This window comes from Python bivittatus, unplaced genomic scaffold (assembly GCF_059951505.1).
Source record: "Python bivittatus isolate LINGU-HERP-01145 unplaced genomic scaffold, Pbiv_v1 ctg000330_np1212, whole genome shotgun sequence".
In the NCBI taxonomy this organism is placed as follows: Eukaryota; Metazoa; Chordata; class Lepidosauria; order Squamata; family Pythonidae; genus Python; species Python bivittatus.
The window spans coordinates 23,909,402-23,931,867 of record NW_028277058.1 but is presented as its reverse complement, the minus strand read 5'-3'; the positions used below and the strand labels follow the sequence as shown (position 1 = coordinate 23,931,867).

At 37.0% G+C, this 22,466-nt stretch overlaps 1 protein-coding gene across 1 annotated transcript in view; it reads right to left on the bottom strand.

Annotated features, from left to right (window-relative positions):
• LOC103060632 (neuron navigator 3) overlaps nt 1–22,466 on the bottom strand; it is a 107,544-nt gene that overhangs the window by 50,872 nt on the left and 34,206 nt on the right. Inside the window, exons 5-8 of the mRNA XM_088141844.1 lie at nt 10,182–10,266; nt 8,891–9,167; nt 7,565–8,273; nt 3,759–4,247 (exon numbers count right to left, since the gene is read on the bottom strand). Coding sequence (XP_087997970.1) covers nt 3,759–4,247; nt 7,565–8,273; nt 8,891–9,167; nt 10,182–10,266 — 1,560 coding nt within the window. The remainder of the gene's footprint in view (nt 1–3,758; nt 4,248–7,564; nt 8,274–8,890; nt 9,168–10,181; nt 10,267–22,466) is intronic.

The window sequence follows — 22,466 nt, the reverse complement described above, 5'->3', positions numbered from 1 at the left end:
TCCCAACCTCAAAAATCACAATAAAATGTGTTGCCCTTTTTCAACAAACATGGCCAAAAGCCTGAAATGATTTGAAGCCTGCATAAAAAGGTGACTCCGCTCTATGGCCACAAATTTGCCCAATGTGCTTGGAAAAATATGTTATTGCTGTAAAAATAGGCAACAGATATAGCCAGGAATTTGTGCCATGTTTTTGATTTATATTTTCTTTATCATACTAAGTCTTCTTTTTTTTTTTATCTTTCCATTCAAGTTTATTTGTAGCTGACCATTTCCACTTTATGATCTATATGGAAAACTGTATTTAAAAAAACAAAAATTCTTCCTTAATGTTCAAGCAGGTGTATTACTGTGATATGGGCAGCTGTGTAATTATCACATTACACTGTTTGTATTCTAATATTAAAGGTTAAAATAGGGTTTTTTTTAACATTTAGCTTTTTAAAAAAAGATTTATTTTGTTTATCTCTTGTGAGATTGGTTTATCTCCCAAGCAGGAAAGGAATGGCTAAATCCTATAACTGCCATGCTATGTGCTACACAGCCAGAAAATGATACTATGGAAATGATTTCAACTTTTTCATTTTCAACTTTTAATTACTAGAATGGCAGTACAGGGTGTGCAAGCCATGTTTCTCACATAGTGGGATTAAGGGTTAGTTGCCAGCTATTATAAGACAGTAGTAGCAGCAGTAAATACCAAGCTACTACACTGAAGCAAGAGGCAGGAACAGGGAGTGAATATCCAGAGAGCTTCTGAAGGGGAGGTCTACCCTTGTCAACTCTACAAGGTAGCCCAGATCAAGAAACAGACTCCATATAGCTCCATGTTCTAGAGCTAATAAAGGCAAAGAAGTCATTCAGCTGATGCTACTTGAACAACTCCTAGCACAACTGCCTCTAGTTGTATCTATGCAGTTCCCAGTCTACAGAGGAATAGTACACAGTCTACAGAGAAAGCAGGAAAGATAGCCAGAAGGTGGCAGATTCCAGAAACCAGGAAGCAGTGGAAGCATACTATTGTGACTATCCCAAAGGACTCTTGAAGTGGGAGGAAACCTGATCAGTCATGGATTAATTCAAGACATACCATGTCTAATGCCAGCTGTACAACATTAGGCACCAGCTACATCTTGTCAAACATAACTGAAGCTTTATGCCAAACCAGCTCCCAAATGCTTCAAGTTAAATCCAAAAGTCATGAGTCAGAGAAATTCCCAATATGGACTTATCTAAATTCAGTGTAGATACTATTCCAATCATGTAGTTAGCAAATGTGATAAAAATGAAAATCCAGTAAAGGAACCTGGATGGATATAGAAGCCACAATCTCTACCATGCACCTGGCTCATCAGTGACCAACACCTGGCCTAGGTATGAATGCAAATGTCCTAGTTAAACTATCATTTCAGTGGAGAGGCTGGAAAGGGAGTGGAAGTTTGTGGTGATGGAAGATTGTCCCTATGTCATACTTATTTAGAGAAGATTTAGTATAACACATATGACAGATCTTCACACAGAAGAGAAGGATCAAAAGTTAGCAAAGATGCACCTTCTAATCCTGACTGCAGGCACTGCCCAGAGCCCATCCTGGAAATCAAGAACATACCATGCTCAGGGCTCCAATTAATCAGCAAGGTGGAAAGGCCTTTCATGTACTGCTTCCTGTAACTCAGGAAGCAGTACATGAATTCACTGATCCAGAATCCCTACAGCATATAGACGGCATAAAACCTGGCCCTGTAGAAGGAGGAGAACCTGCAGAGATGCCAGGGACAGTCCTCAGTAGCAATACCAAGGAGTTCAAGAGACAACTTGTTTAAGATCTGAAATGAGGTAGATCACAACACCCCACCGCTAAGCCAGGCTCATTGAAAGAAAATTACTGTTATATTGGGAGCATTTCTCACAAAGTCATAGGGATGGGTGCTAGCCCAAAAACAGTTAGTTGTGTCCAGCAAGTTTTGAAGGTGCATCCTGAAATGGACATGAAATGGCGTAGATACAACTAAAAATAGGATAGGGATTTTTTTTCACTGATTGGATATGGTAGGAATATGACTGAATATTCAAAATATTCACTACAGCATCTTTCTTAGTTTATTTATTTAGCAAATTTATATAGCTGATCATCTCACCAAACGTAACTCTGGGTGGTATAGTTCCATCATAAATAGATAAGAGTAAATGATAAATGATTACACCCTATTAAATGATTGTTATTATACTGTAGTAAATAGTTTAAATATTCAGTCACATTCCTGCAATATCTGATCAGGGAAAAAAAACCCTGCACAATTAAACAATCGTTTTCTATGAGCAGGAGCCATTCAGTCCAATGGAACTGTCAACCATTTGCTGAATCCAGAAGTACCCCAGCCTGGAGCAGAGGGACTAAGTAGCTGTTTTGCCTAGGATGTCCTCAGAGATATCTGTGAGAAATAGTCTGTGTCTGGACAGCTTAGGCAGCTGTTGCTGTGGATCTGTGTTACTTTATGCTGCCCGCTTCATTGTTCTTTGACATTTGTGAAGACAAATATAGCATAAATCTACCAACACAATCAATAGTCTGAAAATGTTATTCAGAGATATTCCGAGAAGAAACAAAGCATGTGTGTGACCATGTACACACACACACACACAAACCCATGCAATATAATACATACAAAGACTTTTAAGTGAAGCACTGAACAAATATACAGTACATAGTGTCATGATGACTTTAGTGTGAATCACGTATTTGCCATGAGCATATCAGCTTGTTCTGGGTTAACAAAGACTCAACACAAGTTTTTCACTTCTTAGCACAACCACAAGGAGATGCCTAAAAATCCTCCTTCTATTTTAAATACACCTATTCTTAACTATGTTTACTTTCAAACAAACCATTTTAAACACTACATTCAGCCTTTCCCAACTGGTCTCTTCCCATCAACTATACACAAAAGACTTAATCACCCTGCTTGTTAGGACCAACAGAGGTTTACAGTTCAAAACTTCTAAATGTCATGACTGAGGGAAGGCTGTTGAACTTTATGAAGATGAATTGCTTATTTATTGATCTCTCCATACAAATTTATTATATACTTTTCTTAAAACAAATATTAATGTGTTGTAGAGTTAAAACTTTCACATACAACAAGACTATTCATAGTTAAAAATAAACAGTTTAGAGCTTGGGTAATGTGCAGTTATCTTTAAGAGAGACTTTCTAGAGAAATCTCCAGAGAAGAGGGAAGGGATGACTTAGATCAGGCTACCGCAAAGTCAGAAGACAGCCATTATATAGTTTCTGCCCAAGTTCCAGGCACCAATATAAAGTAAGATATCATCAACTTATTGTTAAGTACAATTGTACCATTACATATACAGTAATATATATTCTATGCCTAGCTACAATGGCTGGGTTATACTATTTAAGATTATCTTCTTTTTACAATTTTGAGAATGATCTAAGCAAATGAAGGAATACTTAAGAATCACTGTTTTGAACCCAAGGCAACTATTAGTTTTTTTTAATGTCATCACTATTTTCTAAATGTTTCACAAGTATCTTAATTTCAAATAATCATAATTTAATAGATTCTCTAGAAAGTGTGCCACGATTATATTTTAAAAAATAGTTTGACTTTTAAGACAGTTTTCTGAGATATACTTCCCACTGGCATTAAGCTTTCTTGAGCTTTCTTCAAACTTTAATTTTTCAAAGTGCCCCCCAGCCTCAGTTATGACTATGTCTCTCTCTATCGTTAACTCACCTTTCTGAAAGAGTAGATCTGACACTTCCAGTTCTCATGAGCAGGCTCTGAACCTCTTGAGTGCTTGTGGTCAATCCAGAAAGGGAGCCATGATGACTAAGAGGGAGATCAATAGATTCAGAGCTGGTGTGGAGACTAGTCATTGACTGGTAACTTGGTGTATCCTTACTACCAGCAGAAGAACTACTCAGGTTTGCAGCCCACACAAGACCACCTGATGTGAAAGAATGGGCTGAGGCTGGACTTGAAGCCAAGGAGTGACTTAAGCCTACAACATCTGTATTTAAGTCCGACGGCTTATTGAAGAGGGGGCTACTGCTTCCACTCTGCCCACCTGCACTGCCCATGCTACCTGTGCCTGAAGATGGAGATTCCAGACTGCCTTGCCGAGCTAATGTGGTACTAGGGCTGGGCATGGCAGATGTAGATTTCACGCCTTCTGTATTTGGTGCAGTGGCAGTTTTGCCGCTGGCTTTAGCACCAAACAACCTAGAAGCAAACCAACAACCTAAATGTTAGAAACCAAAGCTTCACATCATAATATCTGGAATATCAGTATACCCACATCACTGAAACAGCTCGCACAAGTTACTTTTACCTAACTGATTCTCACAAGGGAATCCATTTTGACCATGCATTATTTAGAACTGTATTTTTTTACAACCTGAAGAGCACTCATTCACACTTTGCTCTTTAAGAAATACAGACCTTCCCACAGAGATGACAAACTCAACAATCCCTCTGTTATGTGGATGCCTAAAATGATTTAACTTTCACCAAAGCCTAACAATTATTTCAAAAGCTTAATCAGAAGATATTTTAGTTACTAAAGTATTATAGCATGATTACAGATAGCTACTAAATCAATATTTTTCTCAAATCTCAAATTAGGTGAAAAATGCTAATTTCTATTTCTTTCCATATGTGTCTATGTATACACATGAAGAGTTTATTTTTATTTATTTATTTTATTTATTTTATTTATTTTATTTATTTTATTTATTTATATTTATTGTAGATCCCCACTCCAGCAGTCTCCACTAGAAGGAAAGTCCTTTTTAAAATAGATTTCTTTTGTAAAGCTGTAGAGAATCCCATTTCTAAAAGATCTGAAATACTCTACACTGCTATAAATTTTGCAGGAAGGGTTTTCTAAATTTACAGTTGGTTGAATGGCAATGGGAATCAATCAACATCACATTTATTTATAATAAAAGCCACAGTCATAAACAATTCCTAAGTAAAATGTTGTATTGGTGACTGGCCACAAGAGGGTAGTCCTGGCTTTCTTTCAATGTGCTTGTGTTTTTGATAGAACCATGTTCTTGATACGTGAGTTGTCAGCTTTTAATATCTAAAGATTGCCAATATGGTTTAAAAATGATCTTATTCTTATTTATTTGGAGAACATTTCTGATGAAAATACTGCTGTCTTTCAAATCTTCCAATCAAGATAGGCTTCCTATTTTGGCACAATTTGCAACATCATAGAATGACCAGAGACAAGGAACATCATACCTGGACATCGTAGGTATCTCCCCTAGTGTCTACAAAACTCCCTCCCTACTTTACTAATATATGCTTTTGTAAAAAAATCCATTAGTGTTTCTTTTAAAATAGAAGTTAATATGATATAAGCAGTGTGGTAGCCTCCAGTTTCCTTGTCTTTGTGCCCCGTATAGACCCTTAGGCCTTCTCAGAAAATAAAAATTGTGGATTAATTGGAAGTTGGCACATCTGCCCAGAAAAAAAGAAAGAAAAGGAAAAGAAAGGTTCAGGTGATACAGAGTATCTTGGACATTGACATCCAGTAAGATGGTAATTGTATCTGGCCATAAAGCTTCTTATGAAGCCCTTTTGTGACTGTATCCATGGCATATTCCAAAAATGTGTAACTTGTCTATCATTGTCTACCTAATAAGAATGTTTAAAAGATAATTTATAATCCAGAAATATAAAGAGATGTTCATTCTTTAGTGAACATTCATCTGCTAGTTAGCTATTTAGCTTATAGAATTTCAAGTCTACCATATATAGGATTCCTGATCCTATGCTATTCCTAATCAGTTATCAGCCATCCAGAGGCAAGTAGAAGCAGACTTCCACTTCCACTGTCTTGACTAGATGAGAGAAGCATTTATGTAGATAACTATTCTACAGTAGACTTCACACATTAAACTATGTGGGTACAGGCCTTCCTTTGTCCCGTTAGGCACCCTGAATAGCATCAGCTGTTTATGATTGGATTTAGATCCTCCCTTATTTCTTTTTGCCCACTGAACAGCTGATGAGCATTGCATAGCATCCAAAAAGAGAAGATCAATTGCAACTATCTGTAGGTGTCAGATCAACTTTCAACTGTATTGGGAATTCCACATTTATTTTGTTAGTCAACATTTCATTTTAAATGTTGCAGAGTTGTAATAAGTTGGGAGACAGTTATAATTTGCCTAAGTCTTCACCATATTTCACAGCAAAGTAATAACTGTTAGCCAAATACTTATAGCTATTCTCCAGGAATTTCTCATGAGCGCTGCATATAGAAATATAGTAATTTGTAATGTGCATATTCTAATAAAATGATTTATTTAAATGTACTATTATATCCTAAATCCTTCTTAAAATAAACTGTCCTTTCCTTAAGAAACACACGCATACACACTGTGTAATTTCTGTACTCCAGAGATCTTTCACTGCTATGAAGGAAACAGAATGAATAGCTGTAAGTAAAAACTCAATACGTCAAGAAGTGTCTGCTTTTCCTTCTAATTGCTTTTTGACAGCCCTTATAAACTTAAGAAGAGTCAACCAAATTCTTTGGGAATCCTATAAAGAGAACTTGAGGAAACATATAGGAAATATTGACTAATAGCCATTGACAGCTCTGTCCTCCATTAATTGTCTTATTCCTTTTCAGACCATTCAGATTCATGGTCACTGCTATACCCTCTGGTAGAAATTCCAAAATTTGACTATGCATGAGGAATTACTAACTTTTATCTGCCCTGCATCCATCTCCAATGGAGAATCCTGAATTCTAACATTTGGGGAAAAAACTGGGAAAATTATAAAAAGCTCAGTGAAGCCTTTAACATCTACATATGATATTGGACTACTATTCCTATCAACCCTGACTACTGGTCATACTGGAAGCCCAAATGTTTCTGAACCTCAGGTTAAAGTGTGCAAGATGTGTTTGATGACAATGGAAAAGGCTTTGGTGAGCTCTAAAGGCTGGTTTGATTTGCTATCAAACAGTTGAGAAAATGCAAAGGCAACTGCTAAACTTCTTAAATAGTTAGTAATCAAGTTGCTAAGTACAGCTTTTGTTAGGACTATTGGTTAAGTGATGAATGATTGCTCTCCGAATGGGTCTGAAATATTTCAGAATAATAAATGTAAGCTAAATGTCTGCCCTGTCCAATTTTCACTGGAGATTATAGCACTTTTAGGTACATCTATTGAATATTAGATGAAACAGTTTATTGTAAGAGAAGAGAGAAACACAAGGAGAAAGAGAGACACAGATTTGTAGCAGTGTCACTGTGGAAGCTGTCTTTCCCTGGAAATCTGATGTGTGGAAATCTATTTTGCTGTTGGAGCATGTTTGCCTTCATCTATGGTCAGCTCACACATCTAGAAATCAACTCAAATATTATGAAATACTATAATCCTCCAACGATCCTATTCCAAAGGAAACCACCTCTATAATGTGCCCATTGAATATCACTCTCTTTGGGAGGGGGGAGAGGGGACAAGCTCACAATAAAACATAAACTCCACAAGCTCCACATAAAACACTTTACCTTCTAAATGTGGGTGAGGCAATATCTGGGTATTTTGAACCTGGCTGTCTGAGACTTGGTGTTCCACAAGCACTGGCTGAAGTTGGACTTGATTTGGGAGAACCGGACAAGGATACGCTCTCAGAATCGGATACCGCCACTTTTTCCTTTTCTTTGTCTGTCTGGTTGATGGTTACAGGACTAGATCGACCTGAGCCAATCTTTGTAGGTTCTCTCAATTTGTTGGTGGCAGCAGCACCTGCAGACTTGCTGCTGACATTCGAGTCAATGCTGCTGGTGCTGGACCTGTGTCCACCTCGGCCAGGAATCCCAGTTGTGCTTGATTTTGAAGGACGTGGCAAACTTCGATACTGCAAAGTGGTCTTTGAACTCATATGTAACACACCATCTTCTTGATTCTGAGAACCATCTAGACTGGTCTTTCTCCCTGCATTTGACTTTCCACCAATGGCTGCAGACTTGGGTATCTTTCCCAAAGTTGCTGAGCCACTTGTTATAGTTGCTCCACTTGCAGTGATTATTGTTGAAGAGCTGACTCCAGCTTTCTTGAAACCAAAGGAACCTGTTGCTGTTGATCGACCAATGCCAGAAGGAGGCTTTTTCCCTTCATCTCCACTGCTTTTTCCTGCATCTGAAGGGGACCGCTGGATGGAAGTTCCTTTCAGGGGAGTTTTTACTTTTTCAGAAGCTTTGGCGTCATCTGTTTTTCCTAAAGAAGAGCACAACTGCTGCATAAATCCATGTCTAGTAGATTTTAGATTTTCAGTAATACTTTATATAAAGAGTGGGACTCCATATGCTCTCTCAAATGCTGCAAAACACCTCTTTTGAAGGATTTGCACAGCCCAAGTATAACACCTTTCTCAAGCTGAAGGCTATAATTGGCAGTGAAAAACATGCCAAGGAGAATAGCTGAGGGCAGAACAAAATATTTCTGTCTGAAGACATTCATAGAGAAACAGCAGTCAGGCACGATGGAGTCTTGACTCCTGAATGGAGAGGAAGACCCAATAATCGAGCAGGAAGGATGAAATGAGAGTTCACACTCACGGAAAACCAACCTACCCATCCCACAACTCCAAAGGAAACATGGCAATATTATACGCTATCATTATTGCCCCCCCCCACATCCTTTTGAAATACTGTCCAAGTGATACACTTCAGGATTATCACTTATTATCTGTGTAATAAATCCAGTACTACAGTATTGCTGGCTTTCTATACCCAGGAAATATTGACATGCATTTTCCCCCATCTATTGAGGTCAACTGAGGCAACTTAGAGAACCCCTGGTCTTACATGAAAAACTCTGAACACCTTTCCTACCAGGTGTCTTGATAGTACTTCCTCCTGCTTTGTGCCTAGATGAGGTTGCTCCCACTTGTGCAGTCATGCCTCTTCTCCAAGAGCCTGTCTGAGAAATGGGGAGAGAGGCTTTTTGCCCCCCCTTCTCAGCATCCTCAAGCAACCCAGGAGGATGGCTCCTCCACTTGCCACTGCTGTCAACATTGCTCTCAAGATCTTCCTCTGGCTTCTTCAGTTCTTCACTGCTCCCCCAAGGTTCTCCATCAGTTACTGAACGTTTTTCAGAATCTGTCTTCAGCTGTCAAAAATCAATATCATGAAATTAATTAACAAGGATTTTTATTTTAATCAGTGCAGTATGAGAGTGCACATTATTATTTACTTAACGTTTTTCCCTCAAAATGCTGATCAACCTACTTTCAGTGTTTTTATGGAAGTAATATTTGTATTATTGGTGCTAAGTACATTAACGTAGCGTTGAGAGCAGCTAATAATGCACAACAAAAATTAATGGTGATTCTTGAGATTGTTTTCTTCATTACATCTAAGAATATGGGAATTGTATATTTAATTAGCAGGCAAGTTGCAGATTCAAATTATGAAAGATTTTCAATTTGCCTACAGAACTGTCAGTACTGCAATAAGTGGCTTGACAGGAATATGATTCTTAACTGACAGGCCACATGACTGGAGTTAAATGTATTTTTTTCAGAGATTAGTTGTTATTTCACACTCTCTGTTTATAAGCAAGAATGTGGTATGCTCAGAAAGGAGTCTGCTATACCTTTAACCCTCAATCTTGCCTCCATATGCAGCACAGAACTTTGCCTTGGGTTGTTGAAAACACCGTGCTGTGATCAATAGAAAATGTAATCATGTCATTAAACTCCAGCAGTGTTTATGACTCTCCACAGGCCCTTGATCAGGAAATAGGTTATCCTTTTTTTGCACAAGAAGATACATGCACAGAAGGTGGCCCTTTGTTGCTTTGATTCAATTAATTGTTTCATTATGGTTTTATGACATCGCTATATCAGAAGATTTGCCTAATTATAACTATAACGTGTCAGAAGAGACTTAGGACTATTATAGTTCCAACAAATGAAAAACAAATAAAACCAAAGAAATAAACAAATACACAAAAATCTAGTGAAGAAATTATGTGTTTAACAAGCGTGTTAAAAGTGATGAAGCATCCAAGTGGCTGTCTGGATTCAACATCCTATCCCAGCCAGAAAATGAAAAAGGTCAAACCTATATGGATACGTGCATTCTTTCTTGAAGAAGCAGTAATATTAGAATAAGAGCTGACCGATGATGTAGTGTTGAGGTCGTCTGTGCTGATGTTATCCAAAGTATCACTGAGGCCGCTGCTAACCGAACTGCTGTCATCCCAGCTGTTGGAGATAAAAACAATAGAAGAAAAGAGAAATGAATATCTCATCTATTCTCCCCAGGAAGAAAAATTTGCTGGGTGTCAGTTGATTTTATGGGTTGGTTAGTTATTAAACAAAACTGCTAAATATGAACTTTAGCAATCCATGCATTGCTAAAAATGCTTTGATTGTAAATAATTTATTGAAAGATGCAATTTCCATCTTTAGCAAGACCTGGTATAAATGTCCACAGCAGGTGGATTCATAGTTTGTTGGACTCATATTCTCTGTGTCAAGAGAATTGCATTAAATCAACCTTAGATTCTGGATTAAACTTTATTACAGTATTAGCCTGGATTATTTCAGTGGTTTTCCCAGAACAGGGTGTGGGTGTGGGTTAGGGTTAGATTGACTATTCTTCAAAGAAATAAGCATAAATCAAAACAAGATTCAAAGCATATAAAACCGTACTACTTTGAGCCTTCCCTGGAAGAACAGAATATAAATACTATAAATGAAAATAATAATATCAATAGTAACAAATTATTTTCATCATAGTTTTCCCATTTGTATTCCAGGCATTTTTTCATGATAACAATTAAGATAGGGCTATTCAATACCTTGCCATGTGGGGTTTAAGCCCATGTTCCATCTTGCTTTCTATGCTTTTTTGACATTTGCATAACACTGCTAGGAATAGTTTTCAGTAACTCATATCTGATCTGAATCAAGCAAGGCAGCATTCTTCATAACCAGCATCATCATTGCTCATTGCCTGCAGTGGCTTGTGGTGATGGAAATTATAGCCCAGTACATCTGGAGAACTCCAAATTGGAGAAGGCAGATTATTATTAATGTTGGCCACACAGTCAGCCAGATGCTTAGACTGGATCTGGCATTTTTATCCACCTATCAAGTCCTTCCCAAGGACCTGGGATAGGCAGATGTTGTTTGATAGTGTAAAAAGTATTGTTGTAGGATGTAAGCTGTTCCAAGTAAAGCTGACTTTTACAATTGACTGATGGTGATTTTGTCAATGCTGATGGTCTTCAAGTGGTGCTCCAGATGTTTTGGGATTGCACCCAAGGCTGCTATTACTATTGGTACTATCTTTGCTTTTTTTTGCCACAGTCATTCTACTTCTATTTGCAGATCTTTGTATTTTGTGATTTTCTCCAGTTCTTTCTCTTCTATTCTGCTGTCTCCAGGTATTTCAGTGTCGACTATCCAGACTTTTTGGTCTTTCTTATCGACAATTGGTAAGTCTGGGATGTTATGTGGCAGGTGCTTGTCTGTCTGAATTCTAAAGTCCCAGAGCACTTTAGCTTCTTCATTTTCTATTACTTTGCCTGTTTTATCGTCCCACCAGTTCTTGCTTGCAGGCAAATGGTATTTCTTGCAGATATTCCAATGCACCTCTGTTGCTACTTTGTCATGCCATTGTTTGTAATCATTCTGTGCAATCTTCTTGTGACAGCTGACTAGGTGGTCCACTGTTTTTTCAGCTTTTTTGCAGAGGCAGCATTTGCTGTCTGTTGCTGTCTTCTCGATTCTGGCTTTTTATACATTTGTTCTTAAGGCTTGGTCTTGGGCAGCAGAATTAGCCCCTCTGTCTCTTTTTTCAACTTTCCTGCTCTTAACCATTGCCATCTTGTTGTTATCTGCTTTGCCTGCTAGTTTTTTTTTTCTCCTGTGCTGGCAATGTAATACTTTGCCTTGCCATGTCTCTTTTCTATTCTTCATTTGGTCTTTCTTGTAGGCCAGTTTGGTGTCTTCAGTATTCAGTAAGCCTTCATGGTATACTAGCTTTAGTGCATCTTCTTCACTGTCCTTCAGATATTCTTCTAATGCCCTTTTTTCTTCTTCAACTGTCTGCTGTACTTGCAACATTCCACACCCACCTATGCTCCTTGGTAAGTAGAGTCTGTCAATGTTGCTGTGTGAATGAAGGATGATTCATTATCATTATTTTTCTGGTCTATCCAGGACTTCTAGTTCTGCTTGAGTCCAGTCCACTATTCTAGCTGTGTATCTAATGACTGGAATTGTCCAGGTGTTAATTGCCTTGTTGGTACTTCCTCCACTGAGTTTGGACTTTAAGATCTTCTTCTCATAATGTATTCACTACTAACCTTCTTCTTGACTTCTTGAGTTCAATGTGTTTGACGATGTAGTATTTGTAGTAATCTTCTTCATTCAGACTCTTGATGTTATTTCCATAGGGCATCTTGATTCCTTCAGTTTTCACTATTTTTCCCCTGTTGATGGTAAGGGTGGCACATTTGTCCAGTACAAACTCCATTGCAATATCTTGGCTGTATATTTGGACAGTGTTGAGCAGTGATTCCATTTCAGATGGTGTTTTTCCATACAGCTTCAGATTGTCCATGTAAAGGAGGTGGGATAGCCTGGCAGATGTTTTTGATGTTTGGTAGCCATGTCCTGACTTGATCAGTATTGTTGACAGAGGAATCAATGCAATGACAAACAGTAGTGGTGATAGTGAGTCTCCTTAAAAGATTCCTCTCTTGATATTAACCTCTCCCAGTCTATCACCACTGACCAGCAACTATGTCTTCCATTGTGCCATTGATCTCTGCACAAAGCTTCTGATGTTTCTACTGACTCCTGTTTTTTCTAGGCACTTGATTATCCAGTCATATGTCAGGGAGTCAGATGCCTTCTTGTAATCAATCCAAGCTACATTCAAGTTGGTCTTCCTTCTTTTGCAGTTTTCCAAAATCATCTTGTCAGTTGTTTTCAACTAGATACTGTTGGACTGCATCAGCTACCATACCAGTTAGCAATTTGAAAGTTGTTGGTAAGCAGGTAATTGGCCTGTAGTTGCCTGGTGCTGCCCCTTTTGTTGACTCTTTCATTATCAGGTAGGTTTTGCCAGATGTTCAATTTCACCTCCTTGCAGTATGTTGTTAAACTGCTTGGCAATGAGTGGGTGCAGAGCAGTCAGATCTTTCAACCAAAAACCATGCAATTCATCTTCACCTGGTGCTGGCCAATTCTTGATCTTCTTTGTCCTTTTCTCCATCATTTCTGCTGTTTACAGGTTCTTTCATTTCAGCTTTTTAAAAATTCTTATCCACCTCCTTTATCCAAGTTGCATTCTTCTTGTATTTCTTTGGATTATCCCATACTGTGTTGTTTCTTCTTTGTCAGGTGTTGACTGGTTCATTGCAGTCTCCCTATTGATGGACTGGTAGAAACATTTTTGATTCAACTGAAACTGAAGATTCTGCCTATATTGTGCAATTTGAGCTTCGTATCTGCTGATCTTCTTGACTATGGCTGTTATTTGCTGCTTTAGCATTTCCAGTGCTTCTTTGATCTTCCTTGTTTCTAGGTGAGATTGCTTGATCAGGTATTCTTTGGTCTTCCTCTTCTTCAGCTTCTTTTCTTTCATCTGTTCTAGCTTGCTTGCATCTGATCTTAGCATGCTGATCTTATTTTCCAACCTGATCTTCCATTTTGGTGGGGCACTGTTTGGCTTTTTTTCTTGTTTGTTGATTTTGCATCCAAAGTAATCAGTTATAACTACAGCCATGCTGTACATCAGTTGGTTTGTTTGTTGCAGTGAGCTGGTATTTATATTTGATATTACAGTATTGGCATCATTTAATACCTGTGCTACCTGTTTCTTTGTAACAAGCTTCAATGTAGACAACCTTATTCTGCTGTTTTTGTGCTGTTCTATATGCTCAGTTATTCTTTGTTTTAATTCTTCTTGTTTTTTAGTTAGAAGGCTTTGTTCTTTCTGAGGAGAAGGCAAAGGAGAGGGTGCCTGGTTTGGGAATGAAACAATTCAATAACTATGCTGGCTTCCTCTACTGCCAACTTCCCCTGGTTTGCCCCTACAGTATGAGCTACTTTTGGCAAGGCTTCAGTTTCTTTAGCCTGGGTAGACTTTTGTAGTTCTTCCAATTCTACTTCTGTGAATACTTTATTTCATATTATAAATTGACTAGCTTCTGTTCTGTTATTTCTGATTCTGGATGTTGTTCTTTCCAGAACTGTTGCATTCTTTTCAGATATCCTCTTCTCACTGGACTTGATTTGTAATAGCAGATCATTATTTCTTTGTTTTAAGTCTTGGTATATTTGCAATGGGTAAACAACTTTTCTTCCAGTAGTCCTGCAGGTGCTGGCCCTGGTTGCTCAGCCAACAAGCCTGAGTCCTGTAGCCCACTTGTCACCAGATGTCCAGGAACCAGAACACCTCGCATGGTCCTTGTTGATCTGGGTGACAACCAATCTGGTATACGTTTCTGTAAATTACATCTCACCATATTGTTTATGGGAGAGGCACTCTTTGTCTGGCTCCTCCAATGTGTCCATTGTTACCTTTAGAATTCTAGATTGACTACTACAACACACTCCTCATAGAGATAGTTTTGAAGTCTAAAGGTCAACTGATTCATAATATAGCAGCAAGTAGTTGATAAGCATTGATAGAAATTATAGAAATAAATCAAATGCTAATGAATTAAGACAAGGACATGAAGTGAATGAAGCACAGAAACTTAATCTAAGCCACTAAATGTACATAGCAGGTATACATTTTCAGACTGCCATCTTCTTTTGGACAGAACTGAATTCTGTTTAAAAATCAGGCTTGCTCGCTAACACTCAGGTGGTAGTTACAGTCAGGAGTGCTTTCATGCAGTTTACATACAGGCCTTAGGTAAGGCAGAACTGGTCATCGCTGAAATCTTATGTTTGGATTGGACTATTACATTGGAATTATGTAGTCTGACTGGGATTTATTTATTTATTTATTTATATTTCAAATTTAGATACTGCTCTAGATCCCCATCTCGTGAGAGATACCCATCTTATGACAAAGTGACTCTGGGCAGTTCACAATAAAACAACAATAAATATTAATTAAAATACAATAAGAACAATATAAAAATACAGTAGAGCATAGAATAAAACCAAACAGATATATCACATAAGTGCAGTTGTATTAGCTAGATTAAATGATGCTGTAAACCACCAGGAGTTGACTGAGACTGGTACATGGAAAAAATAAATAAATAAAATGGTATTCTGGTGAAAAGGAACAGCACAAGAAAGAAGAGACATATTTTTAGCTCTTCCCCTCTCCCCAATTTTTTAAAGAGTGAGACTGGGAGCAGAACCCTTCTGGGAGGAAAAGTGTTCCCATTTCCACCATGAAACCCTCAACACTTCCATGGCCCAAAATAATTTTAAAAACCCTTTGGAAAATTTTCAGAGTTATATTTGTGTGTGGGGGGGGGGGGGAGACCAACCCTGCCCTAAACAATTGAGAACCACTGTAAATAAACTATTGCTCCTACATCATTCTTCTCTCCCATTCATCTTTCATGGAGGGCCTGTCTGGGGAACTTTACTTAGATTTGGTGAGTTAAGACCACTGTAATCTGGCGTGCATACGATGTACATATGAAAGATACCGTCTGCTGCTGTCATGGATTTGTAACTCTTATTTATGTCTACTTTTACTAAACTGTATTAGCTTCCTAATTATTGTTAGCTGTCCTACAAATAAATAGCAACAGTGTTTTGGATATTGGTTTGAAGCTGTTCCCTCTTCCTTCATTACAAACCATCTGTACCAGGTTCCAGACAATTGATTAGAATAGTTAATTGTCTGTTATACAGTTTTCAGAGGAAATAGCATTTGTATCTAGACAATTCAGGCTTAGTATAATCTGGGGGCTTTTGAAAACTATTTTTTTAATAGTACATATGATATATGCTTCCGGATGGTACCCAGGTTTTAGTGAATCTAAATGAGGGAAGATCATGAAAATAAGCTCTGTGTTACTTGACAAATGGAGTTGAACTGGTGACCTTTTCAGGTGATTTGCATAGTCACAATGAACACCTCAACCAACAATATACCATGCAAGGGTGTCTTTCATTTGATTGCACAGTATAAGTTTTTACTGTAAACCAACTTTCCTTAACATGGTTAAGTTTTGTTTTACTATTTTTAAAATATGTCACACATTGATTACACCAGTTTTATCATTACTGAGTTTTACTGTGGTTTTTACTTGCTGTCACGCACGTTGTTTTCTTTTGTTTTTGAGCTGGTCCATAACTGTAATAAAATTATTTATCTATCATCTCCATCCATCCATCCATCCATCCATCCATCTCTCTCTCTCTCTCTATGTATAAGCAAAAGCAGCTGCTGCTTTTCCACCCAGCTGTTGCACGAACAGTAAACTCTCGCACTCTATTAAAAGAAACTGCATGCCACAAAGAGATAGCCATTAGAAATACTCTAACAGAGCAAAACACAATTATTTTAGGAATGTTAAACAGCTGCTCTTTTAAGGAAATCAATACAACGCCATGATTTTTTAAACTTCCATATTTAGAACCTTATTTATTTCTAGTACTTTGCACCTGATAACCCACATGTCACATGACAAGCGTCATTATGAAAATTTCCCTAAAGTCTTGCTGTGAGATAAAATAATTGCCTGAAATAAGAGAGTTTCATTAATTTGGTTTCCAAATTTAAAAGCCATTCTTCAGCTTTCTCTGAAAATGAAACAATGAGTTTAGCATCCTTTATGGTACTGAAATTGGCATTCATATTACCACCACCACCCCAAAATTCCTAAGCATAGTTTGTGGCATTGCAATGGATGTAAAAAGGGGGCAGAATTTCAATTGTACAGTTGTACAATTATACCGTCCCTCTTTTTTTTTTTTTCTTTAATCCAATTCCAAGGCCCTCCAACTCCCTGATGACTCTGGGCAGTTTACAGATAAAACAAAAACAATCCATATTTAAAAAGAGGTCATGGCAGACCGGAAGAACATAATTGACCATAATGAAATTAAAAGACTTGTGAATGATTGTAACTGTGTGTCTGCCTTTACTTATTTTCAACAGAAGCATTGTTGAATTTATTTTCTATTTTTCCTTGTGTAGCTAACATTCCTGCAGCTGCTTTTCTCTCAGCAGACAAGACCCTGGAAGGATGAAGGCAACCTTTCTTACTTTCAGGAAGAAAGCAGCAGCTGTGGTGTCCTTGTGTGCTTACACTGTACATTACCCCAGCCTATCTTATAGAAGATTGACAGAGCGGCATTTACTGCCACCATCAAAAGTCCTTAAGGCTTGCCCATCACTGAATGGAAGATAATTGCTGATCCTAATGGTTGCATATGCTATTGCTTTTTACAGCTCTTGAGCAGAATAAATAACAGATGGCAGGTTTACTGTCAGCAGTGACTCCTACCACAGAAATGGAAGATGTTTCTAAATTTAAGGCATCTTATACCAGGCTGTGTTAGTACACCTAATAATGGCTGTTCTAAAAATACTAAGCTGGGTCAGAACTGGTTTGTACTTGGATGGAAGACTACTAAGAGTTCCCAGAGTTACAGACTAGAATATAAAGTTGAAATAACATTTTGGAAGAAGACAATGGCAAAACACGTTCTTTATTATTTGAAAGAAAATACCTGGGATGCATCCATGTAGTCACCAGGACAGGAGACTTCACCTCCATCTTTTCCTCACCAGGATATGTTTTCAATTTATTTGAACTAATAAGTATGTCTTTAGATATAAACAGAGTGTTCTTCTACCATTAAGGATTTTTTTTCCCCTATTTAGAAATAGAAAATGTCTTGTTCCTTGTCAGACTTCATCATTGTAGAGATAAGCAGCAGAATAACCTCATAAGCAAACCTTTGCATCATCAGGGTAGATGCAGAATGGAACAAAATGAAATACAGTCTATTCCATCATATTTTCTAATATAATATAGAGGATAGTAATCAATATCCTAATTTTACTTACTATGAAAATTAATGCCACTCACCCATATTTCATATTTACAGTGTCTTAACTATTACTCAATATTAGTTTTATTAAGATATCATACTAGCTATATGGAAAAATGATTGCAAAAATGGACTAACATGTTCTATTTATACATGACAGTTTAAATTGTATGTTTATTCCTTTGATTCCATGATATATTTTAAATATTGAACTTCTAAATAGAAGGTACATTTGATATTAATTTTAATCTTTTTCTTTCCCTCCTGAGTTAACATCCATAAGTGACAAATTCACTGAGACATAATCATTTTTAAATAGAATATGCTGGAAGGTTTTCTCATCTAGTGTGGTATGGTGCACAATGACAGAAGTGAATGTGCCATTTTACAGATCATTAGGACTCTTAGCCTTTCCAGCAGATTTCAAATAGCAAACTAAATGGGGCTTTTAAGGCAAATTGGAGCACAAAAAGTCTGTAGAATTTTTTCACAACTTCCTTTTGAATTGGATATCATTAAGGGATATTTTTTTTAAAAAAACAAGCATATTGTTTAAAAAATTATGCAAAGTAACAAACAAACCGACAAAGCCTGTCCAGCTCCCACTACACAAAAATCAATCCATCACTTGTTTTATAGATGACTGTCCTTGGCATGTCTGCTAATAAATCATAAAACAACAGCACTAAGCCTGTTTAGCCACAGTCAAGATGGCACAGACCATATAAAAATGAAGCCATGGACAGGGCAAGTCAAACTAGACAATGAATCTTCCAGAACTCCCCTAGAGCCATTAATTTTCTATATATATTCTGTCTCCATAGGGAAATGCCTGCAAAGGCTACTAGACTCATACTTTATTTTCTTTCTACCCCAAGTATAATGCATTACCTGTCATTTTCAAGCATGACAATCACTGTAGCGGAAACGCTGTATTACTTGTGGGTCACAGAATAGATTTAATCAGCATTTTCATAGCCAAAATATTTTCTACTAAGAATATAAACAACATATAAACAAATGGGACTAGATAGATTTTTTTTTAAAAAAAAAAAATTCTTAGGGTAACTTTTTTCAAAAGGTTTAATAAAAATGGAAATAACAATATATAAATAAAATAAATAAGCCATTTTTCATTTAGCAGTAAAAGAATATCCTATTTTAACGCTTAGAACAAAAAGTGCTGAATATATTTGATTTAAAATTCTCCGCCTAAATGCTCTAGAAATACAGATATAATATTTTGAGACATTTTTAGCTTCCAAACACTTGTTTTTTAAATCCAAATTTTGCTGGACTAAGGAAAACATTTGTTGGATAGGTAGCAGAACTAAAACAAAATAATTAATTTTTGAAAAATGGGAAAATAATGATACTGATTTTCTTCCATCTTATTCAAAGTGGGTAAGCAGCATAACAATTAACTGCATTTCAGTTTTTTAGGCCAAGATATATTTTGTACATACATGAAAATAATTCCATCAAGAAACGATGATGGAATTATCACCTAAGGAGCAACACGCCTGCTAAAATTATTTCTCAGATGCTTTTTGTTAGTTACAAAACATGCTGCTTGCAGCCAAGAGAACGCTTACAATGTTTATACCCAGATGCTTACAATTAACTTTAGTTAAATTTAGGCCAATATGCAGGAACTATCTGAGCTAATTCCCCATTAGTTAGCTTTCTACATTATAAAAATGCATGTTTGTTTTCAATTATTCAGGAAAAAAAGTCTAATATTTCTTTAACCTGTGGTACTGAATCCAAAAACATAGGAGCTTTATTACCAGCACAAAAGTATTATGAAATCAATATACAGTACAAGAAATTTAAAATAAACCACACTTTTTATCGTGTACATCATTTGAATGTAGTCCATAATTTTATTGTGGTAAGTTTTATAGCTCTAAAAAAACCAAACCAAAATCAGAATGCTCCATCATTCTCCTTATCAAAGGCTTACAGAGCCATCAAATAGAAGGTGATGGTGGAGGAATCCACACTGTTTGTTCTGCCAGCTTGCTGCAGACAGGATAGAAATTCAGATAATTTAACATCCATTGCCATTTATTCCAATGTTAAAATGTAATCTATCTGCTGCAGACTGGTATAGGACCAAGATTGACCTTGAAACACCGCAGGAGATGGGAAAGGCCCTTAAAATCCAGTACTTTCTCACTACCTGTATGGTGTTCTGCCAGCCATACAACAGCAGGTTTCCGTGATGTCCTAGAAAGTCTTCCAGTGGTGGTTCTCTTTCACTCATGGATCTCTCTCTTCTCTTCTCCAGCATCTTATAGACCATTAGCTGCCCATGCCTACTTTCAGTCTTCAAAGCTTTCCTGAAACAACCAGGTCTTAATGGTCTTCCTAAATCCCAAAAGGGTCTAGTTCAAGTGGGATGTGCTTCAGAGAAGTGGGGCATCAGTGGAGAAATGCCCACCTTTGTGGTCCCTAAAGATGGTAATCCTTCAAAAATGCCCTCTTAGGTCTTACTGGACAAGAATATATTACTTGAAGCAAGAAATCCCCAAAATATTCAGATCCTAGTATTCACCCTTATTAAACCATAGTTGTGATTTAGTTCACCATCTAGTTTAAAGAAAACTTTTTTCATTACCATGAATATCATTCACGTGTATGTTCAGCTTATTGTTTACTCTTAAGCCAATATAGTTTATTAACAAGTTAGAAAACACAAGCCCAAAGACAGATCCTTAGCAGCTCTACACCTTACTTCACTCCACTGAGGGGGGGGGGAGGGCGGGGGGGAGCAGTTAAGTTCTATATTGCTGAGTCGTGTGTTGCCTTGCCAAAATCTTGTTGCTGCATTTGTACCAGTGCACTTTCCAGATTGTTTCTAAGCCACATACAGTGCATTGCAGTAATCCAATATAAAACAAGACATATACCTGCATTTCAGTGGCACTTGTGCCTCAAGGGCTGCTTCCATCATTGTAGCATATGTTCCTGAATCTATTTTCCAATATTGCTAAAGGAAGAATATTAAATTAGGCCAGTGCAAAAGCTCTCTGGTATACACAGAGAGCAAGATGCTAAAGGGACTTTGCTGACTTACAAATGGAGTCATGCTAGTCTATTAGAATGTTTGTGAGGCAATTGCCAAATTCTGCTTGGCTCTTAGCATCTACAACAGTGTTTTTCAAACTTGGCAACTTTAAGATGTGTGAACTTCAACTCCCAGAATTCCCAGCCAGCATGGGAATTAGGGAATAGCCATCTTGCTCAAACTGTGGTTGGCATCTTTGAAAGAACACTGAGTTCACACCTCCTTTTCTAATCACTTTTGAAAATTGTATGTTAAATGCTTTTCAGTTATTAAAAACCTTTAGATCAACAAGTCTGACAGCACTGGGTGAGTTTCCTTCAATCCTAGTGAAAGAAAGTTTTAAGTACAATTTAAAAAAAAAATTTTTTTTTTAGAATAAACAGCAATAGGATGATTAAAAGTTTGATTTTAGAAAGTTACAAATGTACTAAGGGTCCAGATAAATTTGAAATAAGATTTTGGAATTAATTATAAAGAATCCTTCCTGTGAAAAAATGCTTTTGTTTTGAATTAAAAAAAAAAGATTTTAAAATTTGGACACTAGAGGGAACTAGAGGGAACTAAAGATTACAATTAAAGGAGAAGCACACATAAACTCAATTTACAATTATGGAATGAAGCAAAAACATTGGACATATTAAAGGATAGTTTTGAACAATGGACTCAAAAGTTAATTTTAATAGTGTCAACACAGATATCTTTCCTGATGGAGAGACTGTGTCTAAAAGAACTTGTGGAACAGGAACAAGTTTTACCTGATAAGATCGAGACTGAGTTGAAAGTGGATTTACAAATAATTAAAATAAAATTACTATAAAAAGAAAGAAAAGCACTGATCTATAAGCTTTCCTTTAATACAGAGTTTGCTTTCTCATAGGTCAAATTTCTCAACAAAAGTAGGGTGAAACCTGTATCAAAGGATGTTCTCTTCAATTTCACATTTCCAAGTGGGTAGAAAGCTATCACCAAGTATTAGAGGAATTAGAACCAGTGGGGGAAAATGTAATTTTCAGACATAATTTATCCATGCCCTGATTTCTATCTTTGATAAATCTGCTTTCATGTTTCAAGGGCTATACTTGGGACACAGAATTTTTGCACAAAAATTGTCTGGTGTTCAATATAAAATTTTAGTGCAAAAAAAACTTAATTAAGGCTGAGATGTAATAGGCTACTCTAGTACAGAAAAAATGATGGTTTTTCCTGAGTAACAAAAGCAGAATGGGCCTTTTGCCTCTCCACTGAATGAAAAATTACCTCCAGATATGCTTGCACCTATTCTACATGATGTTCATCAACAATCTAGGCAAACTTTTTCAGTCTTTTGGGGGAAAAT